Raw genomic sequence first — 18,777 nt, forward strand, 5'->3', positions numbered from 1 at the left:
CAGTAACCGGGGAATTAACTCTTTAACTGCCCGTACCTTACATGATGTAATGATGTGGAATACCGACAACAAAAAAAAATCACAAAACCATAACATCTATCTAAACCTGACCAATGTGGATGATCTAGTCTTACAGGCTAAGCTACAAAGCAACTACTGAAATTCCCATTAAGCACTATACTCTACAAGAACTGCATTTTCTTTAAATCTGATCATGTATATTATTTCACCTCTTTGTAGCTACTAGAACCCTGAGCTGGTATTTTTCCCTTCAAATTAGCACATCTAATACAGAAGTTACAAGAGCAAGCCACAAGCTTGGTCAATTCAAATGTTAGAAAATAAAGCTGATCATAAGAACTTTGAAGAACTTCATTAATTTCCAGTGGCAAATTAAACTGACGTCATACAAGATACTCAACTATGCTGTGGCATAAACCTGTACTATTCAGTCACATTTTCTGCTTATGATATGGTATATGATATATGGTAAACAAACTATACCGAATTGACCATAAGCTTTATTTTCAGAAAACTATTTACCTATTCATCTTAAAAACTAATGCGATGCCAAAAAAAAGCACAATCTACCTGATTATTATTAATCCACCCTGCCTGGAGCACCACAGATGACTGTGCTCTACCCACACAGGATACAGAATAAATTGTACTGCAGCAATTTAAGAGCAGGACTGCAACATCTGTAAGTCTTTACAAGTAACCAAGATGTTCTCACAAGCTTATTAACACAGTTTAATAACTTCTGTAGTATTTTGAGAAAAAGTACTTCTCACAATGCATTGTGCTTTGCTGCAGCCTTTTAATAACTCTTAAATATTTAAATAACATCTGTTACAAACAGCCTAGAAGAAAGCCACAAGAACTAAGTATGTGATTATATTTCTTAATGGATAAGTTTCACTGTCCAGTCTACTACTTTTTTTTTTACCACTTACTTTTAGAAGCGCTTCTGCCTAGGATTCAGTTTTCCCCTTACATTAAAATAACCCTGATATAAATCTTGAAAATTACATCATTCAACTGCACCATAGTAGTATAAGCAATCTGTATTTAAACTTGAGGGTAGAGGTAAGTAGTTTAAAGTGTATGCATTCTGGTTAAACAGCAGATACTCAGAGAAGTCTGGGCAAATTCACACATAAGCAGTAAGAATCTGACAGGTACTCAGGTACAGCAGAGAGGGGAAAAACTGTTACAAGAAGCTGCACAGGAGCAAAAAGGAAGAAGAAAAATTCCTCCATAATACTGCTAGAGTTCCATCAAGTTCCAGAATAAAAACTAGTCCAGCATTTTAGACTTGTGCCCTCTTTCAGGGACCATTCAAGTCTGACAGTTAAGTTCAACAGTAAAAAAGTCTCATTAACTAGATTACCAAGCAGAAAGAAAGCAGAGTTGTTCACTTGAGTGAGCCAGGATACAAGGAAAATATTTAAAAGGCAGCAAATTATGGCTTACCCCTAACAATACCCAGAAAGCAGCTGTTCACATTACACTTTGTACTCTCCCTTCTGTTTCTGAACCACAGTATGACAGTAGTGATGAGTTCTCATTAGCAACAGTTCTTTTTAAAGCATTACTTCCACTGAAAAGATGGCCATTTTAAATGAAGGCTACTGGATGCCAACTAGAAACAGCTTCTGTAGTATGAAAGTGTTACTTATCTTCATCTGATCTTAAAGAATAGCCAGTTAGTTCAGAATACATTTAAAGACACTTTGCAGCCATTCAGGTGACACAGCAAGCACGTAACAGTTCTGCTATGCCAAAAATAAATGTTTAAGACAAAGATGTTTAATGTTTAAGACATTAGTGGGAAAAAAAAAATCCAAGAACTCTTCCAATTCCTTTGATGGTCTAGCTTCCCACACTTCACAAACTGTCCTCAAACCAATACAGTGGGATGAAACTTTAAAACATGCTTTAAAACGGATACCATTTGCCAGTTAAAACTTGAATCTGTTCCTTTACAAATTTATTTTGCAGAGACATCAGGAATTCTACTGAGCTAGAATGGCAGCTCACATTTACAAAAATCACACTGAACACACACAACCTACTGTCATTTCAGAGCAGACTAATTTGCTACGATTTAGAAAAGCAAGAAGTTTCCCGTATTTTTGTTAGATCTCTGTAATCTGACAAGTAACTTCATTCATACCTGTAGCAAACAGCAAAATGAGCATAGGCAGCTACTATCCAATTGTGATGGCCAGCTACTATTAGAACTTTCCGCGGGTCCACAGGAAATCCTGAAAACAACAATAAAGCTGAAGCCAGTCAGGTGATGGATAATTAGAGAAAAGATGGTCAGAGATATCTAGAATGAGACAGGGTTCTCTACTAGGGTATTCAAAAGAAACTTTGACAATAACATTTCAAGAAATATTTCAGTCAGATTCTAGTTGTTGATACCCCTTCATAATCCTTACAGCTACCAGAGTTCTTACCAAGAAGGAAGATGTTTCACCTCAGCATCTACAATGAAAAGTGTTCATTAAGTAGAAAGAGGCAAGTATATAGTCCTATTTCCTTGAAAACAGTCTTATAACCCTGATAAACTGGCAAAAAAAAAAAAAAAGAGGATTGTAACCAAATAAGAATCAATGTCCTCTTTTGAAAAGGTTTCATCCAAACAGCTGATGCAACCCTGTATCAGTTACAGACTGATTAAATTTATAGTATCTTAAAATACCAGTAACTCCTATTTTTGATATATAACTGCATTAAGTTTAGCAGAAGCACTGAATGGCACTGAAAATCATTATTATGCTATTTCCCTGAGTTAGCTCTCAGCTCTCATACACTGTGGAGAAAAGGCCTAAAAACTGCATCTTCTATCTCCCTTTTCCCAAGACTGCCCTCTTCCAAATTTGCAGCAACTCAAGAAGAGGCTTATTTTAATATTACTTGAGTGTGATAAAGGTTGAATGTAAACACAAGAGCTCCCTGACACTGCAACCATTTACACAATTATAACGTAAATTTGACATTTCTAAGAGCATAATTTTGCTTACAAAGCCAACAGTTGGAAAATAACAATTCAATCCTATCTTGTTTACAGTTTTAAAATATTTTATATGGAAAATACTCGATCCAGTCAAACAACTGAATACTATCTTTGCACTAAAGACTCCTGACTCCTGCAGGGCAAGAGCAGGAAGGAGATTCACGGTCCTGAAAAAAAGACTGAAGAGACACTGGCCTGTCAGTACTTTCTCATGGCTTCCAGTATGGTGTAAGGCATTTATCTAAGCAATCATAATAAGGCTGCATGAAGAACTTTGATTTGCCATCCTTCTCAGTCTAGCGCCTTGACTGTCCAACAATGAGCCTTAAACACTACATAGGGAAGAGCATTTAAGTAACTGGTCAACGATTTAAGATCAGGCAAACAAAAAACAACAGACTGAACCAAAAATAACCACACAGTTTTTATTTTCTGATGATGACAATTTTTTTTTTGTTTTGGTTTTAAAAATGTCATCCCTCACCTAGTCTGACTGTACCTTCTCCAGTACCAGCAAGTGTAGGCTGGACACCACCTCCATGAATATCGTTCTCAGAGCAGTTTTGACCAGTTCTGATATCAGCTGGTGGCCCAGCAGTATTATTTATTTTACGACTGGGAATGCCTGTAAAAGAAAAGAGACTTTTTGTCCCATTCCGTAACCTTCAGCAATATAACAGATACTTGTTTCCAAAATTCAGAATTAATATTTGTTTATATTAACCCAAAGTCTAATCCATCACCTGTAAGCATTAGGCTGTATCCCAGCACCGAAATAGAACATTTCTGCTCTCTACTTAAGACATTCACAAGCAGTTTAAGAAACTATCTGCAGGAAACTTGTGAACAAAACTTGTGCCCCAGTCTTCAGGTTAACACACAAAATGCGTCCGTCTCTACAGATAAGTAGAAACTTAGCATGTACTCATCATTAAGGAAAGCTGATTTATCATCTACTGACATAAGGCATACAGAGTAACCGCATCTTCAGAAAGAAAAGAGCACTCTCTGCCAATAACAATTAACTGAAATGTACTTGAAGAATCTCTGGCCTACTACCAAACACACTGTTTAGTATTAACACGCCACCCTCCCACCAGTACTCTAAATTTGTCATTTCACATAGCACACTGATATGTCTTCTCAGTCAGAACTGTGTTCAGTTCAGCCACTTGTCCTTAACCGCACCACATGAAAGCCTTTTCTGAACAGTTTGATTGCCAATTGCCCCCACATACTGAAGTAATAAGCAGCTGAACATAACACCAAAAAAGAAAACTACCTGGAGGAGGCAGGTAGCCGTGAAACAGAACACTGCCACAAGATGAGCGTTCCAGTTCTTCACATAGAAGCAGCCTCCTAACTGAGGGGGGAAAAAACAGTACGATCATAGATTTCACTTCCCAGGAAACATGACATCATTTCAAATAACTTCCTGTATCAGAAAGTTTGAAAACCTACACAGTTAAAACTAATAAGGATTTGTAATTGATTCCTTATGGTAGTAAAAAAGATGAAATGACCTCACAAGGAAAAAAAAATTAAATTACCTAAAGGAGTGATTCCATAGAATTCAGCTTCGTGTCTGAGAACATTAATACTCACCCCCCTAACAAAAAAAAAAAAAAAAAAAACACACAATAAGAAAGGACATAGTAAGATAATACCTTTGTAACACTATAAAGTGATAAAAAGCACAGCAATAATAGCGGGGTAACAAATTCCTGTGCTGCAGCAAGCAAGGACAAGCCCAAATGCAGCAGCCATGGACACAAAAAGAAAAGAAACCGCTTACCTTCAGAAGGCCTTAGGTATGCAGGGATCTCCAACAAGATCCCCTTGCCTCCACTACCAACCCTTAAATGAGGTCTGGGAAGGGGTGGATCCTGGCTCCACCAGCTGCAGTCACTCAGATTGCATGCACCTGAGCCCCCCTGGGTTGGCCCTGCCTTCCCACCAGCTGCTCAATCACTGCTTCAAGCCACGACTTTGCATTTTGCTACAACCTTGAATATCAATATTTGCATACAACTAAAAGTTAGCTTTATGTTCGTATTGTCTATCTGACAGTTTACAGAATCACCACCAAACACATTTAACATGTGTTTGAAATCTCTTTTGAGATTTCAAAGTGATCTTAACATTTATCATCTTTCCTAAGGACACAGAAATAGAGAAATGCATTGCCAGAAGTGGTCTAAACTACAAGAATCCACTCACAAAAATAAAGCTACTGTGTCTGCCCCTAACACATATGTCTGCACATACATCCACTGTAGACACGGGCCCAGATTTATAAGGAATTTATAAGATTTATAAGGAAGCTGAGTCTATTATTAGACACCCAGCGAATAAGACTGTTTTTCATAAGGGAATTGTTCAATTTCTAATGCATCTGGGCCAATCAATTTTTACTTAAAATAATTAGAATTTCTTACCTTAAGTCTAACTCCTTCGTGCGAAGGAAATTTAAAATGGGTGCAAATGCTGTCGGATCTCTATCAATAAATATCTGCAAGGAAAAATTGTTGCACTTTTAGCATTATTATGGAACAACTATCAACATGCTTTCTTCTGCTAGGTTTGGGAAAGAGGAGTTGAAGATGGGGCAGTCAACACACAAACATAACGCAAAGTTTTCAGACAACATCTCTGTTCTCATTTTCTGCCTTGCACTAATACAAGGCAGTTCAAAAAAAAAAAGAAGACAAAAACCCAATCCCACCAAAACATCCACAAACCTGTTAAGTTCTAGAGACTCCAAAAACATCAATGGGTACTCAGACTTTATATTATGTGTTCACAATTCAGTAAATGTAGTAAAATCTAAAGATAAGTTTAGGGTGATTTTACTGCAACAATCTCTACACTTGTAGCTAAGTACTTACGTGCCTTACCATTCAACAATGTCGTAACTAGTTTCCAATTTTGGAATAACATACACACAGACAGAAAAGGTCATTTTTGCTACATCTGCCAACCTAAGCTACAATTCCATGTCAAGACTGTTCAACTACGTATGTAATAGCTGCCTAACAAAAACTACGCATTCCTCTGCAATACAGCAATTAGCAGGTTTTCAGTAAGAAAATAAATACGTTGCTGTTTTTCCATTGTCTTAACAATGCAGAATGAGCATAAAAACACGCATGTTGCTCCTGTTTCATTTATCTCTGAATGAAGATTAGAACCAAGAAATCCAGAGATGTCATCAATTTTCAGGAAAGTTTAGCAACCAGACTTTGGCAGCATGACACACAAGAAGTTAGACCTACAAGATCTTTACTCTGTCCTAGTCAGGACAAGCAGAAAAAAAGAAAATGCTGTTTGTTTTTTTTTTTACATTTTAAATCTTCACCAGATACGACCAAACCAAATACTCCCAGTCATTCATTCTCCCATACAATAGCACCAACACAATGGTAAGCAGGCTTTGAAATTAACTTTGTACTGAATCTCTGCTCTTTGCAACAAAAGACAAGGAAAAGACATGGTGATATTTACAAGTGATTTCCTAGTCCCCTATTTTCCTCCTATTCAAATGACCGAGAAAATGCTGTAAAATGCTGAAACAAGTTTTTAAAAGTCTAGGAATGTGAATGCTTTTCACTCACAGGACCATTGGTTTTCTAAGCTTTTTGCAAAGCTGACTTGGACAGCGTAACCATTAGCACCCAGCGTGAACATTCTTTAGGAGAGAGCCTAACTGAAAGTACAACGTTAAATTAATGATTCATCAGTATGTTTATTACTCACAGCACCAGTTTCATCCTTCAGTGTTGAAATTCTTCCACTCAGCAAACTAAAATAAAGGAAATCATTGTTAGATGTAACCAAGGAACATACTAATGTGAATTAAGGGTAGGGTAAGTTCACCCTCAATTTGCTCTATTTATGTGCTTTAGGTTGCATTTTCTTAAAACAGTCTAGCAGAGCTAACAAAAAACTGCCTAGGTAAGGGAAAATGCTGGGAGGGAGGCTGATGAGACCACACAGAGTGTTCCTCCTGAGCAAAGGAACTGTGCAGGCACACCTAAGGAAAGGCTAAAACCTGCACAAGTGCTTTTCAGATTTCCAAAGAGAACAGAAACAACCCTGAAAGGATGGGAAACTTTTCTGAGGCACCCAGAGGCTTGCAGTTTGTTACAACCAAGGAAATCAGTAAAAGCAGCCAAAAAGGAAAAATAAGCAATCCATTCTGCACAGACTTACTGGGCAGGAATGGGATGGGTGAGTTTTTACACTATTTTACTTGAAACCTTCCCTTCCATCAGAGCAAAGGATTCTTGTTCCAAATCAGTAGAAAACACCGCCAAAACCTCATTTCACAGACAAAAAGCAAATTCACTAACATCAACAGTTTTATTTCCAAATCCCAACTGACACTGGATGGCAATTAGCTCGGAGATTTTTCAGTACTGGAGGACTTTCAGAGTAACCTCCTTAGATTCTATATTTAGTGTTGAGAGACTGAGGGAACAGCGAAGGACCTCCTTCCTGTGCTTCTCCTTCCACACCTCTGAGAAGATGACATCTCTCTGGCTCTTCACTTATCTGAATAATTCTAAGAGAAGCAGGTAATGCTGCCTGTCCATGCCAACTGACAGGCTTTTATTTTGAAGGAAGTCTAGAATTCAAAAATCTAATGCAAGAAAGCATAACTGCCAGACTTAGGTTTTCCTTTACATGTTTGGAATTAATTGGAATGGTAGACGTACAGTGACTACAGCACGGAATCACTGGAGTACAAACAGCAAGCAGCACAACCTACAGAAGCAGTCATACTTCTGTAAACATTAGCAAAAAGGATCCAATGGATCCTGTAGCACAAGACAAAACTTCTACTTGTCTTAAACTTGTCTTCTACTTGTCAAAACTTCTTACTTGTCAGCAATAATTCAAGAAACATTAAAGATGGTGCTACTATGCATGGTCAATAAATTCACAAGTGGCATTGTAACAGCAGTCAGTCACACCTCCCTTTGCTACAGATTTGTACCCATATTTCCAGGACAGTCCATCTAAAGAGTGACAACTCTAGCACACGTAAGCTGCCACAGCATCATTCAAGACAGAAGAAGCATTTTGGACACCAGCTTATTTCAGATGAACCCATCATGTTGCTTGAGATGGGGAAAAAGCAGTAAGAACAGAAACATATTTATGGCAAAAATTAGCTGTTACAAATACCTGGAAAAAAAGGAGTCTGGAATCCACATCAGTGTTTGTCTTGAAGTGCTGAACCTAGGAGACCACAGTTACGAGTTAAGAATCAGGTGTAAAATTGGAATTCTCCTTTGCCAAATTCTTTGACATGTCCTACAAAGCTAATACGAAACAGGTAAAGACCTCAAATTTCTGAAACATGCCTACACAAAGTCAAACAGGTTGCAGTTTCTTCGCACAGATCGTCTGTAAGCGTGAAGCTTAGAGCATCATTTTTTACGTTTGTAGCACACTGGCCCAAACATTCTTTGGTTCTCATACTTTGTCAACACCAATGCTTTAAAAATAAATAAAGCCACAGACACGCACACAAATACAAAACCCCAGAAAATAAGCCTAAGTTTACCAACAGTGCACCACATTTGTCATTAACTGCATGTTAACCTCACTTAGGAGTCAAAGGGTGCAAAAGACTACAGTAAGATTCAAGTAAATATTTTATAGTAACAAGTTAATATCTCACAGCGGTTTTAATTCTCTGTAGCTTTGCTCCTTGGGCCCTCCTAGGAGCCCACAGTGCCACGTTAGTAGTTAAAAGTGAGAAAATATTTACACTGAATCATAACGATATTACAAAATAATAAAAATTACAGAATCACTTATACCATACAGTATTTTACATAATAAATACCTATCAACTCCTTATGGTATTTTTTTTTAATTTAACACGAAGAAAGACAACTGGACTGGCAGCTTGTAAAATGAATTAATGCTCAGCACCACCTATCTGGTTGTCCATAGCCTCTTAGTAGTATTACTATTGAGAAACATTGGAAGACACCGTTGTCAATGGGAATTTAACAAGGAATTGCAAAGGTAAAATTCCACAACTTTCTTTATAGTGCAGGACTATATTCCAAAAAGATTGTTAGAATACAAGTACATAAACACAATTTATACACTTATCACCGCTGGTATTTTCTCAGTTTTCTTGGGAAAAAGTAAACAAAAAGCATTACTTTATACTGTTTAAGAGTCAGAAGCATAAATGCTATACGGAACTGCCATTCATTCTGCACAGAACACGGTCTGTGCAGCCACTCACTGCAAGCATAACAATGACAATTCTGTTCTTAGCAGAAAATCTACAGTATCAGCGTTCCAAGCACAAACATGCACAGTCTTTTCTACAAAAGAAAAAAAAAATCAAAACAGTTTGCTATTTAAACATAAAGTGACTTGTAATTTCTCACTTGTGGATTTGCTAGGGCACAGTTTTTAAACACAGTAACACTGCCCTCCTCTATTTCCAGTGTAGGGTACGATTCGTTTAATGTTACAGTATGTGCAGAACTGAAAGCAATCCATGATTCATTTAACCGTGTATGTGCATAATATAAAGCAATCAGTCACATCAACTATATCCAGGATTAATCCAGACATCCCTTGTGACAAAGGGGACAGATGTAGCACCCCTCAGTTAAACCTCTTAAAGGTCTTCACAAACTGAAGACTTAACTGTCTGATACTTTAAAGCTTTCTGTTATTTTTATGTTTGGGGTGGGGAGGAACCACAAAACAAAGAGACACAAAGGACTTATAGTTTCCCAGGAAGGCACATAAGGGAAAAAAAGATACGAAAAAAGGTATGGAAAAATATACTAGAACCACAGCTAGCTGCCATTTTCTATGTCACTAAATGAGAAATACTAAATTAATTCTGAAGCAATAAGGAAAACTGATGTGAACATGAAAATATTCGGGATCACTGAACAAACAAAAGGGAAATTAGGCAAACGGTGTGCAATATCCTCAAATAATCTGAAGGATATGGCAGCCTACTGCTATCTCAAAGAATAACACAGACAATTGGAAACAGACACACTTAATGGTCCAACGTAAAACAGCCATTTTCATAGTCTATTGCACTCGTAGAGTTATAAGCAGAGGGAGGTAAAGGGTCAAGAGAATTCATCAAACTTTCTAATTCCTGTGATTGCTAACTTGCAAGAGGCTTGCACTCCTGGCTAAGGAATCCACAAAAGCTGAGACCGCAGCTGCTGGAGCAATCACATGCAGCAGAGAGGCTCTGGCAGTCCCTGGGAGCAGGGGGAATCTCACATCAAAACACAGGAACTCTGCTCAGCTGGGTCTCTGTACTAGATCATCCACATCAGACAGCTTTCCAAACAAAAATAAGAGTCTCAGGTTTCTAAGACAGACTACAGGAACCAGTGAAGAGGAAAGAAGAAACATGTACTCTGCCCATGTACTCTCCAGATCATCAACCCTTACAGAGAAGGTTGGTACGATGGCCCACTGTCTACCTATTGAAAGGTAAATGCCTACATAAACATTTCCTGCTCCTTAAATCCAGAAGGTACTTGTTCTAGGCTCTAGAACTCTTCAATTAAAAAGTAAAAATATATACTTGTGAGTAAGAGCAATTTAAAAATATAAGACCAAAGCACCTTTGTGATTCCACTCGTGATAAAAAACAACTGGGCTGTAATTCCAGAGACTGAATTCAATGAAGTACCTATTTCATGTAACATGAAACCTAGTCCAAACCAGCATCAAAGTTATCCTGACAGCATCATTATGGATGAGTTTTGCCTGACTAACTCGCAAGCAGCTTCTCGTGGCAGAACCAGGTTCTGAGTGTTTTATTACAGCAAAAGAGCTCTGCAGCAGGTTTTACAGCACGCTCCTTTAAGAAAGATTTCAGTATGTTATTTAAAGAGTGAGTCTGTTTTCTGAGTAGTGTAATAGTATTATACATAAGATAGTAGTAATTCCTACTGATTAGAGCTGGTTTTACATTGCGTGCAGACTCGGGAAGCCACGTTCCTTCAGCTTCCACTCCCTCCCGTAATCCACATGATTTCATGCCTACGCATTCTGACAGGAACATTTGCACCAGTTATCACGCTGATGCTGGCCACAGCCGGCCCACAATTCCCTCCCAGTCCACCAACACTCCTGCACGTCACCTTCCACAACTCCAGCGTACGTTTACGTTTTATAACGCAGCTCTCCGTTCCGGCTGAGAGCCGCAGTATCGTGTCAGAGAGCTCTTCCCGAGCCGCCCCCGAGTTCCCTGCCCCAGCAGCCCTGCTGGGCGAGCCTTGTTTCGGGCACCCAGCCGCCGCACCACGCCCACGGCATGGGGCCGCAGCGTCCCCCGGGCCCGCCCGCAGCCCGCCTCACCTGGTGCCGCCCACGTTGAGCTGGACGATCTCCCCGCTCCCGGCGCCAGCGAAGCCTCCGCCGTTCCCCGCCATCTTCCCCGCCGCCTGCTCCAGCCGGCGCCCGCCGCCGCCTCCCGCCGCCGGATCCTCGGGGTCGGGGCACGGCGGCGGAGCGGGGGGCGGCGGGGGATCGGGCGGCGGCCCCGCGCAGGGCGCTGCGGCCAGGGCAGGCTCCGCGTCCGCCCGGGCTCGGCCTCCGGACTTCCCGCCGCTCAGGCCCCGCCAGGCCGCGCCGCCTCCTCGGGCCGAGCGAGACGTGCCATGGCAACGCGGCGGCACTCGAGGAGGGGTCGGGGAGGGCCGAAACGCCACGAACCGATTGCGGAACCGACAGGCTGCGGAGCGGCGGCAGTACCCGCGCTGGCTGGGGGCAGGCCGGGGGCCGGGCCGCGCAGGTGAGCGGGGCGGGGCGGGGCGGCTGCGGGGCCGCCTCACGGCCGGGCGGTACAACGCAGCCAGGCCCTGCCCTTCCCCGCTCACCCGCCCCAGCTGCAGCGTCACAGTCTGAGGGGAAGGAGCCGCGAAAGCGGAATTCTTGGCTTCAGTGTTTAAAAACAAACAAAAATAAAAAGCGCAGAAACACGAAAGATACCCTTGAAAACACGCTAGGAAAGCAAGAGCGGCAGTCAGCCCTCGTTAATCGAGTTCTGCCCTTCTTAAAGGGGACAACCGTCGGCGCTACAGCTCTGAGGCCACGGTGCGATTTGAGGAAGGAATCTGTCTCAGGAAGTGGAGGAAATTTGGGGAAGAAATAAGTGATGGTGTGGTTAGTAGAGGAAGCAATAAAGTTGTGGTTTAAAGCTGTGAGAGTGAGCTTCATTAATTAATTCCTACGCTCAAACACAAGTTCAATACAAACTGGTATTTTAATTTATTTTCAGTGAAATTTGCCAGGAGATTGAAAACCAGCTGCAAGAATCCACCCCCTATTTATATTATTATATTTTTCCCTACAAGGGCGGATAGATTTGAAGTGTGCTCAAAAATGGTATTTTACAAAAGCTATGGGAGGGATATGAGGGGAAGGGAAAATTAAAAAGCAGCAGTCACCACGCCCTGGGCCTTCGTGCCTTCTGTATGCCAGTCAGCATGGCTGTAGGTTGAGTTTTCTCTTGGGCTTAAAGTAGAGCCAGTCTTCACATTCCTGGCTGTGTAAGGCTTGCATCTATCCTCAGTGTTTGCTGTGGCCCATTTTGTGTGGCTGTTCATTCAGCCTGCTGACAAAAAGATCACTTTTATGCATGCTGAATTCAGTCATGTTTTAGAGGGAATCTAATAGCTCAGGTAACCAGAGCCTATAAATTGCACTGCGGTTGGCCACATCTTTAAGAAATGGCACTGTAAGCATTGCTCATATAAATCCTTCTGTGGCCCAACTTGTAAAAAAATGACTTAGGTTCCTAAATAAAGTTCACCTCACAGCACTAAGCACCATTAAATTTAAGATCAGCCCCTTCTTAAATAAAGCACAGACACAGTTGGCATTTGTCATTCAATTAATGACATTCAATCCAGGAAGAAGTAATGCGAGAAAATCAGCTGTGCACTGATGCATTCTCTGTCAGCTGCAGTCCCCGAGCACTTCCACTAGATGCCTCTATTGTTTTTAAAGTAAGATGCCAAAAAGTAATTCCTGCTCATCCTAATCATTTAAGGCATATTTTCAAGACAATGCCTCTTGATGGTACAATTAAAATACATAATTTGTAATCCTTCCAAAAAAACCTCAAGCTCATTTCAAAGCACACATCCCATAAGCATTATACAATATTAATATACAAAGCAGCTTCATGTTGCTATTTTCTGTGATCTTTTTATTAATTCACCACCAAAAAGATTGCCAAATATTTATATCTGTCAGGACATGGACACATATGGCACAATGCACAAAAGCGGGCGTATCAAAATTAAATATACATGGTTTTGTATAATTAGTGTACAGTTTAGGAAAGAAGGAGGCCCATGCAATGAATTATTGGCTATGCAGTAGTGCATCCAGAGATACAAGTTTGACTTTGTAATTTGGTCTCTTTAACTACAATAATTCAAGCTAAGAGTACACAGAAGACTTTTTAGCCACTTTTCCCCACTTGATTATGAGTAAAGTTGGGGAGCATCCTGTTTTCTGGCCATAAAACTTATTATTCATAAGAAAGCAAATTCTGCTGTATATATTGTATTCAGAGCCACCTTCCAGTGGCATGATTGTCCTGAAGCTACTTAAAATATGAATCTGGAGAGCAATTGTTGTTCTTGCCTATCTTTCCGTAAACTGTCATACCATGCAAGTGGAAGAAAAGGAAGAGTAGTCAAAATGGATCCTCCAAGGGCATATCATGCTTGACTGATCTGGTAACCTTCTACGATGTGTTGACCGGCTGGCAGATGAGGGGAGAACTGTGGATACTGTCTCCCACAACATCCTTGTAATGAAGCTTAGGAAGCGTGGGATAGACAAGTGGACAGTGAGGTGGATTGAGAACTGGTCCTCTGGCAGAGTTCAGAGGGTTGAGATCAGTGGCACAAAGTCTAGTCGGAGGCCTGTAACTAGCGGTGTTCCCCAGGGGTCGGTGCTGGGTCTAGTCTTGTTCAACATCTTCATCAGTGACCTGGATGAGGGGATAGAGCGCACCCTCAGCAAGGTGATACGAAGTTGGGAGGAGTGGCTGACACACCAGAAGGTTGTGCTGCTGTTCAGTGAGACCTGGACAGACTGGAGAGCTGGATGAAGAGGAACGTTATGAGGTTCAACAAAGGCAAGTGCACAGTCTTACACCTAGGAGGAATAATCACATGCATCAGTACAGGTTAGGGGCTGACCTGCTGGAAAGGAACTGCAGAAAAAGACCTAGGTGTTCTGGTGAGAAACAGGTTGGCCATGAGCCAGCAGTGTGCCTTTGTGGCAAAGATGACCAATGGTACCCTGGGGTGCATTAAAAGGAGCATGGCCAGCAGGTCGAGGGAGGTGATCCTACTGTGCCCTGGTGAGGCCACGTCTGGTGTACTGTGTCCAGTTCTGGGCTCTCCAGTTTAAGAAAGGCCAGGAACTTCTAGAGAGTCCAGTGGAGAGCTACAAAGATTATTAGGGGCCTGGAGCATCTCCCTTAGTAGAGCGGGATGAGAGACCTGGGACTGTTTAGCCTGGAGAAGACAGAGGAGATCTGTATCAATGCTTGTAAATACCTAATGGGAAGGAGTCAAGTGGATGGGACTGGGCTCTTTTCAGTGGTGCCTAGCAACAGAACAAAGGGCAGTGGGCACAAACTGGAGCATAGGATTCATACGAATGTGAGAACAAACTTCATTGAGCACTGGAACAAGCTGCCCAGAGAGGCTGTGGAGACTCCTTCTCTGGAGCGATTCGAAACCCACCTGGCTGCTTTCCTGTGTAACTGACTCTAGGGAACCTGCTTTAGCAGTGGGGTTGGACTAGATAATCCTCAGAGGTCCCTTTCAACCCCTACAATTTTGTGATTGCTGGTATTAAACAGTAATAACAGCAGAATAAAAATTTTCTACCATCTGCTCTAAAAGGAGGAGCCTTGGAGTCTACCCAATATAACCACTCTGGGAAATGCTACTATGAGTCACTACAAACAATAGTTGATGTATGCTCAGTTTTTCCCCAGCTTTGCTTAACATTACTTAGCTCAAAGGGTCTAAATCATGAAGGTATTTTTTTAATGACTATGATTCAATAAAGAGTACTAGAATAACTTTAAATAGGCCACAGGGGAGAGAGGAAGCTCAGGAGATTAGGTGGATTATGCATTTCTTCTTTCCTGAACACATGGTCGTTGCTTACAAGTAGGGAAACAACCTTCCTTTTCAGTTCCAGCTGCAGTGCTACACGGTGGGTGGCTACCAGGGATGTTCCAGATAAAAGGGATGTTGGCAGAAATTTCTGTGCTTTTATTCCCTCTCTTAAAATAGAATGAAGAGAACAGAGATCCAGGATCACGTCAGAAGCTGCATCCTAGAAGAGGAAGACTCTACAGCATCCTGTAAAAATATATACATCCAAGTCTTCTGAATCCTTGGAAAATTCTTAACATTCCTTTTTGGATATTAAGATGTAACAAGCTTCATGCTTGACAAGTCTGGGGCAGATGACTGTTATGCTCTAGAATGGCATTTGTTATCTGTTATTATGTGTAGGACATCCACTGCAACAGAGTACTGCTGAGTTTTGCTCCCCAAAAGCTGTCAGGATGTCATGCCACTGAACAGCTTTTCTTTCAGAGTTTCTTCTGTTGTTTTTTTTTTTCCCCTGCTAAATTTAAATAAAAATAATAATAATGTTTTTCTAAATCTACCATTTTAAAACGTCCCTTCTCTACCCAGTACTGTAGAAAATTTTAGTATGAAACTAGGTGTTAAATTAATCAACACTACAATCTTCTGTATATCCTGTCAGGGCTGGGTGAGACAAGAGACAGCATAAGGCCTGCAGGCCTCAGCACAAGACAGACATGAAACTGTTGGAGCAGGTCCAGAGGAGGGTCACAGAGATGCTCAGAAGGCTGGAGAATCTCCAGGGGGGGAGCTGGGCTTGTTCAGCTTGGAGAAGAGAAGGCTCCAGGGAGGCTTCATGGTGGCCTTCCAGTACTTAAAGGGAGTTTATAAACAGGAGGGAAACTGATTGATAGTGATAGGACAAGGGGGAATTGTTTTAAAATAAAAGAGGAGAGATTTAAGTTAGATACTAGTTGGAAATTTTTTACTCCAAGGGTGGTGAGGTGCTGGCACAGCTGCCCAGAGAAGTTGTGGTGCCTCACCCCTGGAGGCACTCAAGGCCAGGTTGGATGGGGCCCTGGGCAGCCTGAGCTGGGGGGGGGAGGTTGGAACTAGGTGGGCTTTAAGGCCCCTCCAACCCACGCCATTCTATGATTCTATGAAAACAGTACTTGAGTACTGTTATTTTAGTAGTACCTAAAGTGTCCACAGCATGGAGCTGTTTGCTAGCACATGTACGTTGAACAAGCCTAGGATCTTTTCCAATCAGGAACCGCTGAAGAACGTCACTGCTGCAGTCTTCAGCTTGATTTGTAAATCAAGTCTTGAGTTTGTGTCTAATGCTACTCTGTATGCTTTTGTGTTCATCGTTGAAGTCATTCAGCTAAAGTTGTCTGCACTTCTGCATAGAGTCAGAATCTATTTGTGAACTGTACACAACTGCCAATTGCGTATCTTCCCTGAGACTATCCTAAACTAACAGGCTTAGACTGCAGTGAGTTAGCACAGCTTCGTTTCAGTTGGATTGCTATGTAAGAAGGTATCACTGCACGGCAGGGTGAAGGTCACTTAAATAGCTACATATACTGTCATGTTGGAAATAAAAGGCACAGGTTGTAACAGACGGTTACGTGAAATATTAACTCATTTATATCTTTTATTTGTTCATCAAAGACTCTTGATCAGTGTGAGTTTAAGAGTCATAGGATTACAGAGCATGCATATTAGAAAATTCTTAGAGAAAGGTGAGAACAAAACACAAATTCTGAAAGTAATGTCAAGAATTTCGATATACTTGAAATTCTTAAAGTTGTTCTTAAAGTTGTTTCATTCTCTTTATGGGCCTTCTGACATTTCTTCAGCCCATCAGTGCTAATTATATGGAAGCATATTAAGGTTTGTTTTGTGGTTTATTTTTTCAGTTTCAAAAACTGAAGTATTAGAAACTGTGCAGTATTAGAAATTGTGCAGCAGTATATTGGAACAGCAAAAAAAGCTTTTCGACTTCTGTGAGCTGAAAAGATGACTGGCCTGACCTTCAGTACAGCACAATCAAAATAACTCCACACAACTCCTTTTGCATCAGTTTGACTCTTACCATATGTTTGGTAAGATCTGGATGTTTTTTCGAAAGACTGAAGGACAACCAGTGACAGAGTCAAACCCACCACATATGCATGTGACATCTCTAGCATTTACTTGCCTGTTCATGGGTAAAAAAATAATTCCATCTTTGCTGTGTGATCTTATCTGCTTTCTTTCCACAGCTATCAGTTTGCCCTCCAATGAAAAAATGTCAAAGTGCCTTCTTCAAATAGGTGTTTGCAGACTATTCTACTCAACTGCTTTTTAAAAACTGAAATCTCCTGCCATAATAGCATGAGAGGGGCGTGCTTTTTCAAAACACTTCCATATGAATTGGTTTTCAATGCTGACACTGACTACAGGAACAGAGATGGCAGATCATCCACACAGCCATATGACTCCAATATACTTAAATGCACATATCTGCAACTTTCAGCGATGAGCAAGGTGCTGTGAAGGAGTTCTTACCTTGCTTCATTTGCTGCAGAAACCAAAACTCTGCTGTATCCATTTTTGTTGGAAATTACATAAATGCACAAGGTGAGTTTGAGATTCAGAATATATGTGTAAACTGGTAACTATTCTAAATGATAGTACTGATTATACATTAGCTTCTTACCTGAGTGACCAACTGCCAACATTTAGCAAAGCGTATGTATGTGTGCATGTAGTCTGTGGATATGTACAGATAACTGCTGTTTGGTTCTAGATGGGTAGGAAAAGGAATCATTTTAACAAATATATTATTTATGATACTTAGTTGAACAACTTAAGCAACATATTTAACTTGATTTCTCTTTTGAGGGCATGTTCAGTGGCGAGCTTTGTAGATTTACATCTCTCTGGTAGAACAGACCTCTTCAAAAAGGCAAGTTACGCTATGCTTATGGCATTTTTACCTTAAGCAGTTAGAGCTGTTGGTAGCGCAGCGTAGTGCTGCCAGAGCACACTAGTGAATGTGGCAATGCATTTTAAGAATGGCTTGTGGTCTTCAGAGCAAAGAGAAACATGATATCACAGCTGCATTTGGTAGCAGGTGGCTTCCCTTTCCACACCCTCAAACTGCGCATGTCTTACCCGTATTTTAGATTCTTTGAGCTTGAATAGTAAGGTTTAATTCATGTTGAGTCAAGCAAATCCTTCCATACAAATAACTACTGGATATGGCTTATTCTGTAGTAAGCAATGCACGTCCAGTATCTTCAGTTGCTTCTTATAATGTCTATCTTCAGCCATTCAGGCTGAATTTTTTTAGGTTATGCTTCTTCCTTAGCCTCTCTTCAGAAACTACATATCTAAAAATAGAAGGGAAATCTGTTATTTTAGTAATGTTCTTAGTTTTACTTGAATGCTTTAAGCAGGACTTCAGATCCGGTAAAACAACAGATCATCTTATTTTAGGGTGATATGGCTTTTGTCTAAGCAGTCCTATGAATAGTCACTTCAATTTGGCCACACTATTAGTATCTGAAAACCTAACTCCCAACTATTCTAAAGCAACCTAAACTATTG

General features: G+C 40.8%; 1 protein-coding gene across 8 annotated transcripts in view; it reads right to left on the minus strand.

Moving 5' to 3' along the window:
- Positions 1-18,777, minus strand: part of KCTD3 (potassium channel tetramerization domain containing 3) — a 106,631-nt gene that overhangs the window by 24,904 nt on the left and 62,950 nt on the right. For 4 of the 8 annotated variants that reach the window (XM_021393254.1, XM_021393248.1, XM_021393247.1 and 1 more), the window contains 7 exons: positions 8,219-8,272; positions 6,785-6,830; positions 5,467-5,540; positions 4,579-4,637; positions 4,311-4,391; positions 3,513-3,653; positions 2,180-2,270 (listed from right to left, as the gene is read on the minus strand). In XM_021393254.1, the coding sequence (XP_021248929.1) occupies positions 2,180-2,270; positions 3,513-3,653; positions 4,311-4,391; positions 4,579-4,637; positions 5,467-5,540; positions 6,785-6,830; positions 8,219-8,272 (546 nt within the window). Of the gene's footprint in view, positions 1-2,179; positions 2,271-3,512; positions 3,654-4,310; positions 4,392-4,578; positions 4,638-5,466; positions 5,541-6,784; positions 6,831-8,218; positions 8,273-11,404; positions 12,064-18,342; positions 18,561-18,777 lie in introns of those variants that run through there. The other 4 variants (XM_021393253.1, XM_021393251.1, XM_021393250.1 and 1 more) reach the window with 4 other exon arrangements.

This window comes from Numida meleagris, chromosome 3 (genome assembly GCF_002078875.1).
Source record: "Numida meleagris isolate 19003 breed g44 Domestic line chromosome 3, NumMel1.0, whole genome shotgun sequence".
Lineage (NCBI taxonomy): Eukaryota > Metazoa > Chordata > Aves > Galliformes > Numididae > Numida > Numida meleagris.